The 21,220-nt window shown below is 37.2% G+C and overlaps 1 protein-coding gene across 1 annotated transcript in view; it reads left to right on the forward strand.

The window, feature by feature from the left end:
* The first annotated feature begins 2,288 nt into the window (after positions 1 to 2,288).
* LOC128016877 (galanin receptor type 1-like) overlaps positions 2,289 to 21,220 on the forward strand; it is a 43,491-nt gene continuing 24,559 nt past the window's right edge. Inside the window, exons 1-2 of the mRNA XM_052601737.1 lie at positions 2,289 to 3,383; positions 8,147 to 8,212. Coding sequence (XP_052457697.1) covers positions 2,727 to 3,383; positions 8,147 to 8,212 — 723 coding nt within the window. The 5' untranslated portion in view covers positions 2,289 to 2,726. The remainder of the gene's footprint in view (positions 3,384 to 8,146; positions 8,213 to 21,220) is intronic.

A 21,220-nucleotide genomic window follows, 5' to 3' on the forward strand; every position in this document is an offset into this window, starting at 1 on the left:
TTCTCTCTCTTTGGATAAAAGTGAAGTGGAAATAAAAATCAATAATAGACTGAACAGTTCCATGTCTGTAAAATTTACCACTCTCATCTTTTAAGTCATAAGGCACTAGGTATGTGTGTGTGTGACATTAATAAATAATTGTAAAAATTAATATAGTTACATTTCTAAATAAAAATAGTAAAATTAGCTCTATGCTGCTCAGTGCTCATGCTGCTCAGTGCTCCTATAGCCTACCTCAGAGCGCCCTCTCGCGGCTGTAGACGGTAATGTTTTCTCTTGGTCCTGAATAAATGCGACTTATAGTCCAGTGCGACTTATATATGTTTTTTTCCTCGTCATGACGTATTTTTGGACGGATGCAACTTATACCGAAAAATGCAGTTAACATTATTATTATTATTTATTATGAGAGTAAATGACACAGACTAGAACTTAAATGTTTCACCCAATTCAGCTCAGATCTTCAGAATCGTCCGACTCGTGTTGCTTGTATAACTGGCCAGACTTACCTTCCCAAAAAATCCTATTTAATTTTATTTCATAAATGTAACTATATTTATTTCCACTTCACTGTTATCCAAGGAGACAGAACTATTTGCACTGTATTTATTAGTGGGACAATATTCACACAATAATTTAACGGGTTCTCTTGCAGGTCTCAGCAGCACAAATTATGTGCCCAGCTACTATATCTGATTCAAATATTATGCTAATTAACAGTGAGCGGTGGTTTCAGACATTACAGTGCTTCACTTGCACTGATTCTTATTCTGCCTGAAAGAATAAAAAGACCGAGCTGAAAGCGGATCGATTCGACCAATCAGATGAAAGCAGCGTTTCAGCTCCGCCCACAAGTGCGAATGAAATATTGAAGCCATAAACCGAAATGATCAAATCGTACACGGGCCAACTGTCTTCTCCATTTTCTCTCACTTGAGTCTCTTGACCTTCTGCAAGCCCCGCCTTGTTCACGCAGTGATTGACAGGGCGGGAGGGGGCGGAGATGTGATCGGCTCGGAATGCATTTTCAATGTGCACATTGAATTTTGCTACATTCATTGCGGGTCATTGAATGAAAATGCAATCGCAAGTGTCTTGACTGTGAGTGTTAATGCATTTAAGAAAAATAGCATTTAAATGATCATTTTGCCACAGTTTTTGCTTTAACGTGTTAGACATATCTAATCATTTCTGTAATACATTTTCATTTTAATTTTGCAACTTATAAAGCGTTAAAATTAGTATTCATTTTACATGTGTATGAAATGGCAAATTAAACTTATGTTATTTAATTTTCATTTTCATTTTGCACCAAACGTTGCACAAATGTATTGGAAAATGTAAATGTAAATACAGAAATGCATTGCCATTTTACATATTGCATTGTCATTTTGCATACTACACCCCAAATTGAATAATGCTACCCATATGCTTCCATACATGATAGAATAAAAGGTGAAGTCATTCTCAGCTCTATGACTTTTGAAGGCCAAAAAATAAAAGTATTAAAATAACCACCCACTTCCAATATTACTGCCATACTGTTTACAAGTATTTAATTCAATTTGGAAAAATGGCATCCATAGCATCACACTGTTGTTGGTCAGTCAGTTATTTTGTGCTTTGGTCACATAATTTGATTCATACACATATGAATAAATACGGTAGGCTGAAAACGAAGGTCTATGCGAAGAATTTCTCTAACCTGCAAATTTACACAGCAAAATAACATTTAACCAATAAAGCAATTAAATATCATGGCTTGACCTCATGGCTGAACTCAAAGTACACAAACTACCCCATTTTGCTGTGGGGTCGGAGCCTAGTGTCTGCAGCTTTACTGTTAATGTAGACAGTTCTTGGGCAGAATAAGCTAAAATGTGAAATCTCAAGCTAACTAGCATTTTGCATAACGATAACTATTTAACATGTCACAGTAACAGTAACAGCTGCTATAAAATGCAGGAAACTGTTTAGGGATATTCTTTTATTGAGTTCAATGAACACTCTTGCATCATTTTATTAAGGCTATTTATGTGGGTGGAATGCTGCTTGTGTTAGCAGGTTCTTATAAAGAACTGGGTTATAAGAGTACTAGTAATACATGAAAAGTATATACCTATTAAAAAACATATTGCTTTGTGAGTTGTGTATTTCAGCAGTAGTAGCTGATTAAATGCAGCCTCCAAACACTGAGTCTGCGCGTCTTACTGTAGGTTATCTGTATTGTGACACTGACACCTGAAGATAATGTGAGAACAAGTGTAAAGGTCCTCAGGCGTTTTTCTAGATGAAGCCAAGTTCATAATGACAAATACAAACATGTTTGTGCTCTTTGACCCAGCGACATAGTTATCTTTACGACAAGTAAAGATGTTTATACGGCTGATTAAACTTCCGAGGAACTCTACTATTATAACACTGAACCGATCACGACCGAATCACGGGGCCGTTTTAAGCGCTTCCGGACGGGAACTTTACGCATTGAGCGTGTGTCCGCGTTCCAGCTTCTTGCCGTGAAAGAACACGCGCCAGTGTTGAAGCCTATGATGTGCATTTGCATTTCCCAGCCTGCCGGAGTACTTCACAAATGAGCCAAAGATTTGTCAGCCCGCGCTAACTTGGACAAAATGAGAAACCAAACCGGGGAATGATCGTTCTGTGTTTCTGAACGGATTTATGTTTTTTGTTTCGATCGGACTTATTGAGTTCCTTGTAGGCTAAACATGGGGTTATCCCGAAATGAAACGGAAATTTGGACAGAGGAGCATATGGACACGAACCACACGACCGACACTTTCGGTCCGGAGGTAGTGATTGTGCCCGTCATATTTGGATGTATATTTTTCGTGGGAATCATTGGAAACACTCTTGTGATGATTGTCATTGGGAAAATAAAGTCGAGGCGCTCGAGAAGTACCACTAACATTTTCATCCTAAATCTCAGTATAGCAGATTTATCTTTCCTCCTGTTTTGCGTCCCGTTTCATGCCACCATATACTCTCTCCCCGAGTGGATTTTCGGGGCTTTCCTTTGTAAATCTGTGCACTATTTTCACATGGTCAGCATGCTGGTGAGCATTTTCACGCTCGTGGCCATGTCGGTGGACAGGTACATTGCCGTTGTGCTCTCCAAAAAGTCCCCGTGTATTCGTAACCGGAGGAATGCGCTCATTGCCGTCGGTGTCATTTGGATGCTTTCCTTCATCTTTGCAGTCCCGGTTGCGCAGCACCAAATTTTGACGGATCACCCCAATGCTCCCAATAGCACGTTCTGCTGGGAGATTTGGACCGAAAGGTTGGCCAAGCACACTTACAAAGTGACTATTCTCGTGATAGGGTATCTGTTACCGCTGGTTTTGATCACATGCTGTTATGCCAAGGTAAGGCAAGTTAACGTTAGAACATTTATATGCAGAGTGCAATCATTTCATTTTGTATCAGCCGATTCATTGTTTAAAGTGAAAATGTGAAGATGATCATGTTTTTATGAGCGTTTACGCAATTACACGGTTTTAAACTGCAAGCTCTTTTGGTGCGTGTTTGTTTACTCCAAAATGAATGCGTGTTCGCTTCCTCGTGTCCTAATGACTATCTAATAATAATGTAATAATCCACTGTGATCAAAATAACTGTGCTCATATCACTCGAACTTTCAGAGAGCATTCGTGTTTTAGGTTAGCCTAGCACGTCATGGATGCAACAGGTGGCCACGCGCCCACACGGAGAGTTAAGATTCCTCCCGTCTGGATTCGGAGATTTGGGCAAAGTCGCCTAAAACAGTAGCCTAAAGCTCACAGGAACGTCACTGAGCATTTGGTAATCTTTTCCAGACTCTTCATAATCAATTAATGCCCGCTCCTCGGTTTTCTTCTAGCAAAACGGTATTTGTAGTTGTATTTGTAGTGCCAAGTCAGTTTAGATGCTGTAATCGTGGAATTACGACAAACAATCGATGTTGCCACGCTGCAATTATTGTAAGAATCTCCTGTAGCCTGCATGTTGACAACCAGTAAGTGTCTAAATGACTGTATAATAATTAGGGATGTCCCAATCAGGGTTTTTTTTTTTTTTGTGCCCTCGATCCTAAACCTTAGTAAAGCTGGCAACATATGCACAGATTCGAATTTCCCGGATCAATTACTCGTGAGCTTAAATTATTACTACACAAATAATAATAATAATAATAAGACGAAGAATGATAACCTAAAGCTACAACCTAATATTCCTCTAAACAAATCGGCATAAAGTTGGTTTGACGTTGGACGTAGATATGCGCAAATTTAGGGACCGCCTCTAAAGGTGGATTAGGGTCATGTGGGACACTTTATGCAATTTTGACATGTGTATTATATTTCCATATGAATACAAAACAGCGAATCAAAAACGTATATCATTATGAAATCTCTAAGATGTTCCCTTACTAAATCTGAAGAAACTTTTCAGATAGTCTATTGTAAGAATGTGTTTTTTTTTTAATTTTGGTTAATTTAGTAGGCCTGCTGTCTTCATCAGTTTGTCTTAAAAACTAGTAGCCCATGTTCCCGTGTTCATGTTCATGTGGAATGTTGAATACAACTACATAACACAGAAATCAAAGGCCTACTATTTAAAATAATGTATTACACACAAAAAAAGAATTTATTTCAGCAACAATAATAACCATATAATAAAGTAATGAAAGATATAACACCAACATGTCAGATAAAAACAAAAAAAAAAACAAACACTGAGTTGGTCCTACTGTATGTCGTACAGTGGGAGAGGTTCAAAGACGGCCGTTGTCACGGTCTTGCGACCAAAGATAGTCTATGATCTTTTGCTGACAGCATGAGAAATTCAGCATCATCATCGCAATGTGTTTGCTGCTACAACCCACGTTTACTGACCAGCCAATAAAAATGTGACATGAAATCAATGCAACACGATGCTAAAACATAAAACGTCTTACCTCAAGCTCTTATCCCCTCCTCTTTTGCCGCTTCCACCTTTTTTCAGCACACATAAAAAATACAACTGCCAAAGTGTGATTCATCATGCTCTTTTTGCTTACCACTAATGCATGCTGATGACATTTTATTCTTCAAAAGTAACATGAGTCGTAGCCTACGAGTCAGTAGGTGTCATCATTGTACATTCTGCATACTGCACGTGTTGTAAGTTTATCAGATCCATTTCGCACAGTGTGATTTGCAGTGATCTTATAGGATTGCTAAAATCCTGCAGTGTGTAGAAGGCTTTAGAAAAAGGATCACCCCCCTCCTAAAAATGACTTGAAACTCAATCAGATGTAGCTAGTCAGCTTCTAAATGGCAAACAAAGTTGTTGACAGGCACAAGTCACATTTCAAAGTTTTTTTCAATGCCTAGAAGCACAGTGAAGTCTATTATTAAGAAGTGGAAGGTATTTGATACAACACAGACCCTCCATTTGGCCCTCTAGAAAGGCCAAATGCAGTCACAAATGTGGTTTGCCAAAATGCATTTTAAAGTTTCAGAGGCGGAAGAGACTAAAATTGAATTATTTGGCCTCAACACCAAACGATATGTCTGGTGGAAATCCAATACAGCTCACCATCCAAATATCAGCATTCCTACAGTAAAGCATGGAGGTGGTAATGCCCTGTTATGCACTTGTCAGGAAAAATGGATGTGGCAAAATACCATCAAATTCTTGAGGAAATACTGCAGCTCTCTGCCAGAAAGATGTCAATGGGAAGAAACTTTACCTTCCAACATGACAATGACCCAAAGCACACAGCAAAACTGAGCACACTGTGGTTGAAGCAGAAAAAGGTGAATGTCCTTGCATTGCCTGATCAGAGCCCAGACTTAAACCCCACTGAAAATCTGTGGAATGACTTAAAGACTGCAGTCCACAGACATTCCCCATCAAATAGAACTGAACTTAAGCAGTTCTGCAAAGTAGAGTGGGCAAATATTGCAAAGTCTAGGCTGTAATTAAAGCAAAAGGTGGTTCAACTAAATACTTTTTTGTTTTTTGTTTTTGTTGTTGTTATGTTGGTGCTATTGGATGTTATAAACTGTACGAGTTAAAACAGCTGGTTAAAACAAAAATTGTGAAAACGTCTTCATTTCAGGCTGCAAAGCAACAAAATGTGATTATTTTAAAGGGGTTTGATTTTTTTACTGTAGCCACCATAAATTAAAAAAAACACACATTTTATCAATTGAATAACATATAACTGTATATTTGACTATCCCTCATTACTCAAATCATGCTGTCCCACTTTTGAAACATCCTTTTCTAAAGTGGAACGACAAAGATCTTCAAATATGAAATATTATTAATAGATTTTAACAATATATTACTGCACAATTCGATGTACAAATACATCATAAATATAATTTGATAACAGTATAGAGCATTGTTTAATTTATAACATTTATATCCTCAATATTAATTTTGTCTAATGTCACTGACCTTTGAGGGAACTTCACAAGAGGTACTTTGTGTTTGATGATTTTCATGGCCACATTTATGACATGATTTCCAGAAGGTCAAGTGATTTCAATAACTTGACACCCCTTCTTGAATTCAACACCAATCATTTTCACTTTGATATTGTAAAATCGGTAAATCGGTAAACACATTTCTAACTTCAGTAGCATTTGTAGAGAAAGAATTACAGTCATATGAATAAAACAAATAATATATAAATAATATAATCCTACAGAACTGTTGGATTTACCATAGCATAACTGACAGTTTGAGAGAATTAATAAATTGTGGCATATTTTGAGAATGAGCCCAATAACAGTAGTGAAAAAAGTAATTGTGCAGATGATTTGACAATTTATTTTAACAAATATCAAAAATCTGAAAGGTGTGTATTATGGATGACACCTAGATGAACACTTTATAGTTGGTTTTATGACTACAATTCGTTCTCTTCAAATGCTATTGAAGAAATGTGTATTGTATACCAATGCTGTATGTAACTTTTGAGACCAACACCAACTTTATGCTGGTTCAAAACAAGCCTTTCATAACACTGGAGAAAATACATTGATCAAATCGCTGAGAGAGAAGTCTGAAGGCACTGTCTGCAAAGTGCAAAAACGTCATCCTGCTGGTTATAATACAACACATCAAACAATATAATAATTATTTTGAAGAAAAAAGGCTTTTGCATAATTTTTATGATTTTGTATTGAAGAATATTCAATAACTTTCCTGTAACACACTGCCACCAAATACGGATCACACATCAGTGCTCTCCTACTGATTATGCTGCAACACTTAATTTGAAGAAAAAAGGCTTTTGCATAATTTTCTATGATTTTTTTATGAAAAATATTCAATAACTTCACTGTAACACACTGCCACCAAATTCAGTTCACACATCAGTGCTCTTCCTGCTGGTTATACAACAACACTTATTTTGAAGAAAAAGGCGTTTGCATGATTTTTTATCATTATAAATCAAAACAAGACCCTAGCCACACATTGCCATCACTCATTGCTTCTTTCATCCCTTTTGTGTTTAATATGTAACCTAGGGGTGGGTAATACGGCAAAAATATCACATCAACTTTTTTTTTTTTTCTCTCAGGATTCTTTCTCAATGTTGGTTTTAGTATTTTGCAAGTTGTCTGAGAAGTACATCCAAACTAATTTCCCTATTTTAAAAACAAAGCTTTACTAGGTAACAAAATATAAAATAAAAAGAATGGCAGACATTTAGGCCAAAATGGGCAAAGATTGTATAAATCATTTTATTGTAGTTTTTAAAAAAATAATAAGAACAAAGATACACATTATAAATACACATAATATACAAATATAACAAATATTACTTTATTTTTCAACTGCAGTACAGTATGTGTATTTAGCAGTAGCTAAATATACTGTACATACTGTACATACTGTAGTTCAAGAAACTGAATGAACAAATATAAAAATAAAACACTGCATACATGTCACTGTATGTATTAGACAGTACATTGGTTTGTATTAAAGCTACTGTATTAAAGTTCTTCGGTCAAGAGCAGTGAGTGATTTTGCTCTTATGTTTTTATGAACATTAAAGGGATATTTCACTTAATGTAACCTTTTGTTTAATGGTGGATGGGTAATGGAATACACCTCTAGGCATTAATGTGTCATTTTCTCTGAATTTCAGGTATTGTATCATCTTCATAAAAAAATGAAAATTATGTCCAAAAAGTCTGAACGGTCAAAGCGAAAGGTAAGACAATTTATTATTAGTAGTAGTATTTTAATATATGTGTTGTTTTTCTTGTCATGATGACTTTATTCATAGTATTTTCTGTAAAACTAGATTTTTTTATGATTTTACCTGATACGATGGCATGCTGGAGTGTAATTACCTTTAAAAATCTATGGACTTTATTGCATGGATAACAAAATACCAAACTATGCTGGCACTTTTCACAAGATATATCTAACTGCAGAACCACCAGGCCAGCAGTCTCAGACTGGACGTTAGCAAGGTGCTGATGAGCACATATCCCGCTCCAACCACTAAACCTACCCTAAACTATAACTATAAGCTCTACCCTAACGAATGGCCAACCCAACACTCACCAGTCTGAAACTGCTGGCCTGGTGCTGCTATCCTCAGACTGCTGTGACATAGCGCTGTGGATGGTTATTATTGTTTTTTACATCTATAGCAGAAAGTAACCACATGTCTATTCTACAGCTATTGTGGGAATTTACTGTACATTGACTGTGTTGAGAACCAGTAAGTGTCTAAATTACTTAATAATAATAATTAGGGGTGTCCCAGTCAGGTTTTTTGTGCCACGATCTGGTCCGAGTAAATGAATATCAAGTATCTGCCAATATTTAATCCCAATCCAATACTTTTCTTAGTGATTGGAGCTCTCTTCAAGTACATATAGTATTCTCTGGGACAAGTGCTCAGATGTAAATGAAATCAACAGAAATATTGCAACATAAAGGGAAAACAATTGGAGATAAGGTTAGAAAGCTTGTGAATGCCAGCCTGTCAGTCAAGTCTGGAGCAAGACACAACCCATATCAATGTGTTATTACAACATCTCAGATTATCTGACAGCAGATAAAATTAAACAGTAAATAAATTGCAGTTGGCAAACCAACTGGAAGGTGCATACCGCTAGCTAATGCACAACGTTGGGAAGACAGCTGGTGTAAAATAAGAATCGGGCTTAGGATATCCGACATCGATCAGTTAAAAAATGGTTAATCGGCCACCGACCCCTATCCTTCAGAAAAACTGATAAATCGTGAAAAGCTGGTTCTATTGTTTTATCATTTGAAACAAGATTTACAATCAAAACATTTTGTGACATGTTTTGCTTGTGCTATCTTTTCTTTCCAATAAGTCCCATTTAGTTTGATATTTTTTTTAATGTAATGCAGTGACATTCATGTATTGTTAAGTGTGACTTAACTGCATAAATACTGTATAGTGTGGTAAGCCTTTATGTGTATCAGAAAGAAACATTTCACATGCTTCAAGAGCCTTAATAGTTCACAGTGGCTCAGACATATTGACTTTCAAATCAGATATTGTAAATGCATATTTTAATTAAACATGTCAGAAACCATTGCATCTGTGGTTTTAGCACCTCACTTAAATAAATGGTCCATAATAGCCAATATGCTCTAGAGTGGTCTCTTGTAACCAGTGGCAACCAACGGACCCTTTTTGCGCTGGCACTGGAGCAGTATGAAGGGTATGTTATGGGATGGCTGGAGTCAGAAGGGAATTGTAATGATGATTTTACTTGTTGTTGAAAGTAATAATCCTAACCCGTGTTGGGATCTGGGGATCTCACTAATGAAATGCACTAGACCTGAAGACAGTCATTTTTATGCTGAGATGAATTTGACCTTTAATGTGAGAAAGATTGGTGGTAGAGCACATCTGCAAACTTGAGATCTGTATCTATAGCAACAAGTCACTAACCTCGGATCCTTTCATAGCAATTGATGTACTAATTCATGGGTATTATGGGAAATTTGTTTTGGAACACAAATTTCATGTCAGTCAAAACAATATATATATTACAATAGAGCTACTGTACATTAGTTTGTGGAAAATGCAGCAAGAAAATGAGTCCAAGAACTTGTTGAAGATAGCAACTCTCATATTGTATTTATTTATATTTTCAGGGATGGGCTTAAAAGATTCCATAAGTGAATACAAAATATTTAAACTGGAATTTTTATAGCTTGATTACAATTAGTAATAATGGGAAAGAAAGTACAGAAAACAGATAGTTAAAATCAAATAATATTCAAACTCATTGCTGACATTTTTTTTTTCTTACACTGCAAATTTGACTGTATTACAACCAGAATATTCAGCAAAAAGTGTACTTCGAGGAGGTAGCATTCAAAAAAGATTATTGTTGCTTCACTGTAAGCCTGGATTTTGTATCTAATTAAACGTTTAATTACAAAATACTTAAATATTGAAGTTTGATTGCATTACTAGATTCTAATCATTTGTAGACATATTTAAACCTGTGAACGAATTTAAGTTACATCAACTCGTTTTATGAAGTTTATCTCCTGACCATGCCTCCCCCCACACCGATGCTGCGGAGTTAATAATGTCGCTGTTAAGAAGTTGGCAAATTTGTTTTAGCTACTTCTATGGATGTTCCTGTCTGCCATTTACCTTTCATTGTTTATTTCTTTCTTTTGAGAGACTGTTTGCGATCGGCAAAATACTTTTGTTTGTCTAAATGATGAGACATTTCTCATCCGTTAGCTATCTAGTTTCAGCGGACATCGCAGAGATTGTGAGTTCGATGGACATTTTCCGCCTTTTCATTCCGGTAATTTCTTTTTAATTCGAGGAGCTGTTTGTGAGGAGTGTAAAGTTATTTTTACTCACACAGCACTTACACACACAACAGCCGCGCTACAGATGAGGAGAGACAATGCCGGCGCTAAAACGGTGAGTGCAATAATTTAACGACCACGTATATATATATTGTTTTAAAGAGTATGTTTAAGATAATGAATGGTTTAAATACAAAAATGGATGTACTCCTGTTTTGTCTAGGTTCATAGCCCTCTTAACGACAGACTAATGAGACTGTCTTGTTTTGGAAGGAAGAGGAAACAGAAGAGATGCTTTGGACGTGTAAGTATGCTCATAGCTGTGAAAAAAGAGCACAGATGTTTAAACATCATCCCCTGGTTCCACAGACAATGCTTTAGGCTAGTCTCAGACTAAAATGCATGTTCAAGTTTTCTTAACTGAAAATACCTTGCACCAACATATTTTAAAATATGTCATTGTCATTGTTTTGTCTCAAGATGCACACCAGTAATGTTTTAAGTTAAACTAAGCTAAACCCTGTCTGTAAAACCGGGCCTAAATGCTCAAACATGGTTAGAAGTTATACGAGAATGGAACAATTTCCTTGTTAACATCAGGCATGTACAATACATTAAAATCACTTTATGCACAAAAAATTTACATTTGTCCCACCTTCACACCAAAACTCTAGATCATCAATGTGTCGTGTGGGTTAACTGAGACCTGTTCTGAGGATTATCACTTTATTAACCTGCACACTGCACAATTACATGTAAACCATAAAGTCAAATGCCCTTATAAAAACTGTAACTTTAATGTTTGCTCTTCACAGAAAACTTGTCAACGGGCAAGCCTGACATCACCCACAGGCCAGATCTTTTTACAGTAAACCAGGTACATATAGGAGCATGCATGCCATGTTTTATGCCTAATTACCACAGTTACGAGATTCCCACATGGAAAAAACATACATGTCCTTGTAGAACTCATAACTACAACCTGTAAACTGGGAATTTTCTGAGAGCTCCAATTTGTTACATGTGACCACTGTACCTGACTGCTACTTATTCATGTAGCTGTTGGTAGTGTTGACATAGAAATGCATAATTACCAGTCCAAGGACATGAGCAGGTCCACGTAGAACATTACATGTTGTCATCTCAGAATTACATTAATTATGACATGGTGTGAACACAGCATATGACCTTGAGTATTTGACAACAGCATTATCTAACTCAGTGGTTTTCAAACTGTGGGTCGCCGAATGGAACAAGGTTGGTCGCACAAAGTCACTGGGCTGCAGCTAAATTTACGTTTTATAGATACACACACACTCACACAGTTCAGTCTAGGGCTGCACGATATAGCCTACCAACATTAATTATGAATTGGATTATCATTAGTGTGATTTTCAAATTGCAATTAAGTCCATGATTTACAACATGCGTTGCATGTTTTGAAGTGTAATAAAAGTGAGGGTCTCAGAGCAACGTCATTATTGAAAGGTTCAATCAGTCTGGATTATTAATGAGAAAAAACTTGCTCACTTCATGATGTTTTGATAACAAGGTTCGGGAGGAGCGCGTCAGATACTTAGCCTAATTATCACAGGTGGAACACACTCAAGTTAATTAACACTATGGTATAAATACAGCTGACTACCTCTTTCCATTGACGATTTATCAGCATCCCCCCTCCACCCCATCTCCTCACTTAGAGTTCATATTATACTTATACAGGGGGTACTCTAGGTTAGGGCCATTGCCGAGCTCGGAGACCTCCCCCGGACAGCACGCCATACATGCATTACAATACTTCAGCTAATAATATGTAAGTGTGTACTTCTGCATGAGACTGCATACACATAAAAATTCAGATGTTACAAAAATGGTTTCTGGTAGGCTATCTTCATTCACTTCCGTTGTCTGTTTGAACTCTGGACTGTTTTCATCTGAGAAACGGTCTATAAAAAGCATTTCACGTGTATGGGGTGAGCAGGGCACAAATGCAGCGTTAATTGTAACACTACAAATTTTTACGTTTAAACACTCTATATAGAGAAAAAAATGCCAAAGTCTTTTTTTCATATTTCTAATAGTGCTGTCAATCGATTAAAAAAAATTAACTAATTAATCGCACAATTTTTAATCGCAATTAAAAGACTGAAACTTTTTGGATATGTAAATGTAAAATGTAAATAATTAATGTAAACTCAAGACAAAGAAACTATTTAAATTCAAAATATGATTGTTTATTGGAATTTTTGTTTAACTTGTAACAGGTTTTCTCATGTAAACAACATACCTGCAATAAACCATCAATATCCTCAAAATTAACTGTTGGCTTGAAAGCCATATTTATTACAGAAATAAAAACACAGGCATGTAAGTACAATTTGAATTTCAAAACAATCAATGCCAATAAAAAACAAAAATGATTTCCATGTTGAAGTTTAAGTGGACTGCAAAAAAATTCCAAAGTATAGTCATTGCCAGTGCTTTAAGTGGGCCAGTACGCACCCGTACTCAGTACTGCCACTTCCAAATATAGCTCTTGAGCGTACCGCCACCTCTCCGTGCGCCCAGAACGTGCTTGTAGCGTACCGGTACGCTCATTTGGACATCTGTTTTAATAGAGGTTTTAATCTTTTACATGCACTGCCGATTTTCAGAGCGCCCTTCACAATGCAAGCTTCCTAATTCATCCCACCCAGAGCAGAAACTACATTACCCGTTCACCCTTAAGTTATACAAGTGAATAGTGCATGTGTCGCTTTTCCCACTGTTAAGTGTCAACAACTCAACGTGGCCGGAGAAGGTGTGTGAAACTCGTTGTGAGTTATACTAAAGCAAAATCTTGAGTATTTATTGTCTGATAAACATTAAAAACTGTCTGCAGAGGTTGAGTCGTCCTGCAGCTCCTGCTGGCTGTTCATTGGCTGCAGCATCTCTTTTCTAAGTTCTGAAAAAATACCGTAGACGACAAGGCACAAATTTAGATATTAATTTATGTAATTAATCTATAGCCTATGCACAAAGACAATATGATCTTTTTGTCCCCTTTTTGTTTTAAAGCTTGATGAAGAGAGAGAGCGCAAGTTGCTGCAGCTGAGGAGGAGGACAGTGATGCACGCGTACAGGAGTGATTGACAGTTCGCGGCACTGTGTACAAAAAATACTCCGCTACACAATTATTTCGTTATTTTCGTTTAAGCTTATTAACGTTAGCGTTACAGAAAGGTCTGATTTACGCACTGTTACAGTCATTGGTTTTTTTTTTTTTTAAACAATGACATTTGAGTTCATGATTTTAATGTTGCTGTTTCTTGTGGCAGACTGAAGAGTAATCCGGCAGAGTTTTATACTGAAACTTTCCGTCTAAAAGTCCTTCCTTGGTCTTATCCATATTTCTTTGCACGTTGAACACACATAGGCCACAACTGGAAATAAAAAAAACTGCAACCGCTTTAATTGCGTAAATTTTTTTTAACGTGTTAAATATTTCAAATTAATCGAATGCGTTAACGCGCTAATTTTGACAGCACTAATTTCTAAACATTTAACCATTGCAAAAGTACATTTCTGACTGAAGTAAATTTGTCATCTTGTTTTTAGTGTTTATTTAAAAGGAGACACATCTGTTTATTTTTACCTATTTCACAATTATTTTAATCTCCAAACTGTTTTAGATAGTCCTGCTTTGCTTATGCTTTCTAAAAAAGTGTTGAATTGTGCTCCACTCTCCCATACACACACGGAAGGACCATGAATGCAAATAGATTATATTTGTCAAGGAGGGTCATGGAATGGAAAAGTTTGGAACCCCTGATCTAACTGACTTGATCTGTTTCTTCATCTGTTAGGATGCAGCTGGCAAGACAGACTCCAGTAAGAACCCTCACCACTGGTCAAGAAAGTCCACAGCTAAATCCATTGTGGGACTCATCTTGGAAGAAAGTTTAGTAATGGAAGAACTGATCAATCTAATGTCTTCTGTGCATGCACCTGTGCAAGCCCTGCACCTGGACCACCCTAAGTGTATGAAAAGCACTTTTGTAATTCAGCAGGTAGTGTTCAACCCCCAGAAAAGTTGAACTGGCATCCAAAATTCTATTCTACCAATATCGTTTTAGACCTCTAGTTTTTAGCAGAGACTACAGAATACCCAAGACGTGTCACTCGTATAGTTTTGAATGGGGGAAAAATGTGACGCTCAATAAGGCAGCTCAATCACAGGAAGCCCCGCCTTCCGAATGAAAGAGCCAATTGCTAATCAGTTAAATCAGCGCATCACTGTAGCTGCCGTTAGAAGTCCCAGCTGCTATAGAAACAGTCAGCGCTCTGAGATCTGGCTGATCTAGCCTGAGAAATAAGCTTTTTTTAACACTATTTGAGGAAGAGAACACTTATGACACAGTTGTTATCAGATTTTTTGGTGATTTCAAATGTAAAATTTAATCGAACAGTTTTGGATTATCTGATGTTTCCCCATTCATAGAGATTTAAGAATTTTAAGAATTTATTAAAGTATTTTTTTTTTTTTTATGTGGAAATGTTTTCAGGACTTGAAAAATTCATGTTTTGTTGTTTTCAAATTAACATTTGGAATTAAATTGAAATACAACAGAAAACTGTATAAATGTTGCTTTATTTGTTTGCTTTTTTTGTTTAACAAATTTAAAAAATAAAACAACTGATATAGATTTAACTTGTGGAAATTAGTACATTGCATTTAAATATACTATAGGTGTAATAACTGCAAATGCATTGATATTACAAAACATTAAAGTTAAATTAACTTATTTATTTTTAAGTTCACATTACTTAAATGTTTCAAGTTTAAGTAAATTTAACTTATCCAGGTTTACAGTGCTCAGTTTACACTGACAAATCAAACTGGACAGTACATTTCTGTAGTTACCAGCATGCTCTGCCGTAGACATGCGCCGATTACTGGTTTCGAGGTATACCACGATTTGAAAATGTCATCGTTTCAAAACCACTCAAATTTTCTGTTATACCGTTCCTGCCTTATGTATGCGCTGTTTTAAGCAACAAGGAGAACAAGGAGGAGATTACAACAGAAGAAAAAGGAGATACTACAAAAGAAGAAACAATAATGCGAGTGAATGCTAGTTTGAATCGTTTGTGTACATTTGTAGTTTTTCACAGCCGCTTTGTAACTCCTTCTTCACCAGACACTGGTGTGTTAGCAGTTACTAATTCTAGAATCCGGATCTTTCAATGAAAGCAGGTTTTCTTGTGTTTCTGCTTATATGTTACCGCTTAAGTTTCATTGAGGTTCCAAATAATGGCTCAGTAGCTTAGATGTTTATATGTGAAGCATATTCTCATGCACACTCAAAGTCTGTTGCAGTTGATATTTCTATTAAATTATTTTGTCTTTGCTATTTTGTTACTAATAAATTATTTGTTTCCACTGTTTGTCCTTCTTTGGCACAGTCGCTAAATTGAACTTGAGTAGTAGGACACTCATCTTATGAAATTGAATTGCTTCGTCAGACACATTCTACCTGCCATTCTCATATAAATTACTATACATTTGATATGGTAATTAATACTGATACACTAATTTGGGCAAAGAACACTAATGACTCATTTAAGACTTAAAGCTTAAAGTTGAGGACTTCCAATTTCGACTTGGACTTGTCTGTCTTGACTTGTGATTTGACTCCAGAATTGAATGCAAAGTCTTGAGACTTAGCCCCGTCCACACGGAGACGCGTTTCTGTGAATACGCACAAATTTTTTATCGGATAGGCGTTTCGTCCACACGGATCCGGTGTTTTCGCAAGGTGAAACCGTTATTTTTTGAAACCGGGTCCCAGAGTGGAAAAATTTGAAAACGCCGTCTTTGCGTTTTCGTCTGGACGGCTAATCCTAATATTTTCTGAAACGATGACGTCATCAGCCCAAGTCTCCCCCCTAGTCAGACACCTCTACGTCAGTAACAGTAACAAAAACATGAACACACACTGAACGATGGTCTTTTTATTAACTAACATTAACACTGATTAATAAATGTATTGTTCCATGTTCGTTTGTGTACCACGAGCAAGGTTTATGAGCATAGTCCAAGTCTTCTTCTCTGTTTTTAGTGTTTCTCTGTGGCAGAATTACAGCGCCACATACTGGTCTGGCATGTATACTACATTAATTTGCGGTTTCGTGTGGACGCGGATATTTCTTGAGACGAGGAAAAAAAGACCGGATTGGGGTAAGCTCCGTCTCCGTGTGGACGGGGCCTTAATTGTGACTTGCAAAACAATGACTTGGTCCCACCTCTGCATATTTCTACATTGCTCATGAGTTCTGAAATTCAGATTATAGAAACTGTAGTTGTGTACATTTAACAATGTAAATAAATAATTGAGAGAGGGTGTATTCAAGCACTAATTGTAATTACAAGCTTTTCAGGTGGTCACATGGTCATTACAGTCAGAAAGCGAGCATATTTAGAATACCACTTCAGTTTAAGCTAGAGATTTTCCATGGATTTAATATCACCTAATTTACATAATTTGAAAACACAATGGTTTTTGCACAATGGTTTCTATGACCCGGTGAATGTAAATGGTCACCATGGGCAACAGTGTCTGTTTTGCTAATGTATGAGCTTTTGCATCAGCAGAGGATTATTAACAAGAGAGAAAACGAAATGAGTTGAAAACAATTTGTTGGAAATAATGCTTGTTGTTTCTCAAGGTTTAACTGGTGGTGAGAATTTCTTTGGTCATTCCAGAGCCCATGAAAGCCTGTGTCTTCTATTGTCATTAAAACCCCCAAACAATTAATTGTTTCCAGAGTTTGGGAAGGGAGCTGATAGGGCTGTTAACTCAAGAGCCCATCCACACAGAGACACATTTAGCTGTATACTTAAAAATGTTGTATCGTATTGCCAATTCGTCCTGATGGATGGTGTTTTGGGAATTTTTGTATACAGCACGGTCTATTTGCATGCTAGAAGTCTTCTCCATTTTTGTTGTATCTCTGTAGCAGAATTATAGCCCCACATTCTGGCCTGGTGTGTATACTACATAGTGTTTACGAAAAAAAAAAAGATTGGATAGGGAAAGCTCTGGCTTCTTGTGTATGTGGCCTCAGTAGGGATTAGACCTAGTGTTGCTAATGAAGTTCACCTGCTGATACACAGTCACAAGCATCATGCATTGTCGATTGATTGTGTTAATCATAAAAAAATAAAAACAAATGGAGCAATTGATAAGAGGAATGCTTGGTAGTATGTGAGCCCTCAAACCATATTTGGTTTTCAATTTCAGCAAAAGCAGTCAGGTGCGACATCACCTACTGCAATCAAGCTGTTTTGAGTTGGTTAGACGGCATCTGGCTTATTCCAACATGAATTGTAGAGAATATTATAAGGCTCTCTAACAGAGTGGGGAAAAAAGGGCTCTACACACTCACCTAGGCCTGGTCACATCTGACAGCAATAGCACACTGAGGACTCAGCAGGGTTTCTTTTCTCAATCCCAATTTCAGAGGACTAGCGAACATCAGGGTGTGTGCCTGCATTTTGATAAGGGTAATCTTCTCAAAAGAGAGTGGTTTGGAAGTTGACAGTTTCATCTTAGATGTGAGGATGCATACGGTACAATATACACTTGACTGACATTTCAATTTTTGATATTATGGGTACACTATTTTTGGGAAATTATGTGCTACGTCTGTAGGTTTGGAAATTTTGTGGGTTGGTGAAAAAGTGTGAGCAAAACACAAAGACATGTTTCTTTATGTTGCATACTAACTCTGTCCTTCTTCACTGTCAGGAATAAGTCCAGGATTATTTCTTCATATGCTCATAGAAAATATGGTGCTTGTCATGATTAATTAGATGTAGTCACTGTTAAATTAAAGAGAATGTAAGTATAATTAAATCTCCATTCGCATTTTCTTAATGACACAACACATAATGGCTAGTATTAACTGTAATTGTCAGTAAAAATAATTTTAATTTAGCTTACCAAAATTGTATAAGAGAGAGTGCAGTCGTAGCCCACCTAACGCTGGGTTTTATACATTAAAATTTGTATGAGCCAGACAAAAATGTTAAATACATACTGACAGTATGTATTTAGTGTGGATAGAATGAAATCTTGTGAGAATGTCAGAGGAAAGGATTGATTATTTGACAACTTGGTTCTCTCTCCATAATGAATCTTATAAAACCTTTCTATTCAGTTTGTTAACTTCTATATTATAGAATGCAATATTGGCTTTAAAATCTGATTGGATGACCACACATCAGTTGAGTTCTATATTAAAGTAAGCATGAAATGGAAATTTTGCCACAACTTTAAGGGCATACAATTTAAAATGTTTTATTGAAAGATAAATATAACAAGGCTAGAACATGACAATGAGGTATATTTTTCCATTAAAGAAAACAAGGTGAAACAATGGAGAAATACGTATGGATTTTCATACGTTTACTTAAAATTTCTTTAGAGAGAAGTATTCTTTTTCCTGTTTTTACCAAAAATATGAGTAATAGTGAGTAATCTCATGTAATGTCTATATGTTCATTCATACTAGAAGCCGGAGGGTGCCCTCGTACAGAACCTCCAAATATGCCTCAGATGTAATAGAGTATTCCAGGAAATTCCTAATATGGACAAAGGCATCCAGCTATCGCTGTAGCTGAACAAAAAGAAGACAGAAATGCTGTAACTGACCGAAAATGAAGACACAACAAACACACAACCGTGGCAATAGAAGAATATAGTCTATTTATTTCTTATGATAAGCCACATCAGATCACAAAGGGAAGTTATTTCAAACACTCAACTGACGTCATGAAGTGAGTTAGGGTTAGGGTTTCTTTTTTTGGACAACATGTTTATAAATGTTCTCCTTACAGGGTGCATGAAGTGAATTCGCTGTCAGAGAGAAGAAAGAGAGAAAGAACAGCTGGTAGTATAGATACTGTGAAAAATTACACAGAGGAATGATTATTGAGAAACATCCCTGTGTTGTCATTTGTTCGCTGTCATGTGCTTAGCTAGTCAACACGTCGACTTCAGCTCTATACTGATGTAAGATTTTACCCATTTTAAATAGTAAAATAAAATATTTATGGGAAAAGCTAAGTCTATCTGTGGTGGTCAATGTTGATATTGTGGTGGGCCGCTTCAAATAATTCTTTGTATGGCAAACACGATCTTTCTGTCTCAGCTGAACTTTTGACCTGAGGGTGTTTTGAACTGCTCCTACAATATGTCAACTTCCATATTACTGTACTTGTCAGCACTTTATCATCTTGAAAAATGTTGATTATCCATGTTTCTGCAATAGACTCTTTTCTGTAATTCTAGCTCTAGCTAGACTGAGGCAGTAACTCAACATGAAAAACGTCTAAGGTTACGTATGTAACCCTGGTTCTTTGAAGGAATGAGACGCTGTGTCGATGACGCTTTGGGGAAACGCCTCCAGCGTGACGTCTCTGAATAACGTGTGTAATCAGTCCAATGGATGGCCGAGACGTCATAGGTGGGTGACGTCAGAGACGAGGATGTATAAAAGCATGAGCAGCGAAGCCGGTAACCAGCCTCAAAGGATGAAGCAAGCGCCGGCCAGAGATGCTGGAATTGTGGCACTGTGACGCAGCATCTTGTTCCTTCAAGAAACTAGGGTTACATATGTAACCTTAGACTTCCTCTTCAGGAACTCGAGCTGCGTCGATGACGCTTTGGGGAACGAGAATGCCCTCACTGCCGGACTTTCAAATCTCTGGCTAGTGTGGAAGAACACAGCTAAAGAAAGAGAAGGAGACAGGAGTCTGACAGTAATCGGGGGAATTACTCAGACTCATTGTCTGACAGTAATCGGGGGAAGACCCGTCCATTGGACGGGGGAAGACCCGTCCAATGGCCAACTTCAGAAGGAGTAAGTCTTGACCCCCAAGAGAGGGGAGATCAGAGGACTCGAGGCTTAGGATAGCATCCTGATCACCGCTTAGCATATGCTTCTTCTAGCCGGAGGCCTCAGCCTCAGCGCACCGTGGAGTAAACATGTAACCAGAGGGTTTCTTCCCACTTACTGGCCACCGAGAGGGGTGCGGTAGGCCTGTGGGGCTGGATGAGTCAGAGGAAGCCAGAAGGGACAGTGCGATGTTTCTTGAGTTGCAAACAGATCCACCCGAGTCTGGCCAACCTGTCCAACTCTGCTTCATCACCTCTGTGTGAAGCTGATATTCCCCGGGCCTCGGCCCCTGCCTTAACAGGATGTCTGCTCCCAAATTTAGATGCCCAGGAATGTGGACTGCTTTCAGTGAGAGGAGTTCACCTGGGACCACACAAGGAACTGATATGCTAGTTTGTATAAACGGCGTGAGCGCAGAACTCCTTGGTGGTTGATGTAAGAGACCACTGCT

Source organism: Carassius gibelio, chromosome A7 (genome assembly GCF_023724105.1).
Source record: "Carassius gibelio isolate Cgi1373 ecotype wild population from Czech Republic chromosome A7, carGib1.2-hapl.c, whole genome shotgun sequence".
In the NCBI taxonomy this organism is placed as follows: Eukaryota; Metazoa; Chordata; class Actinopteri; order Cypriniformes; family Cyprinidae; genus Carassius; species Carassius gibelio.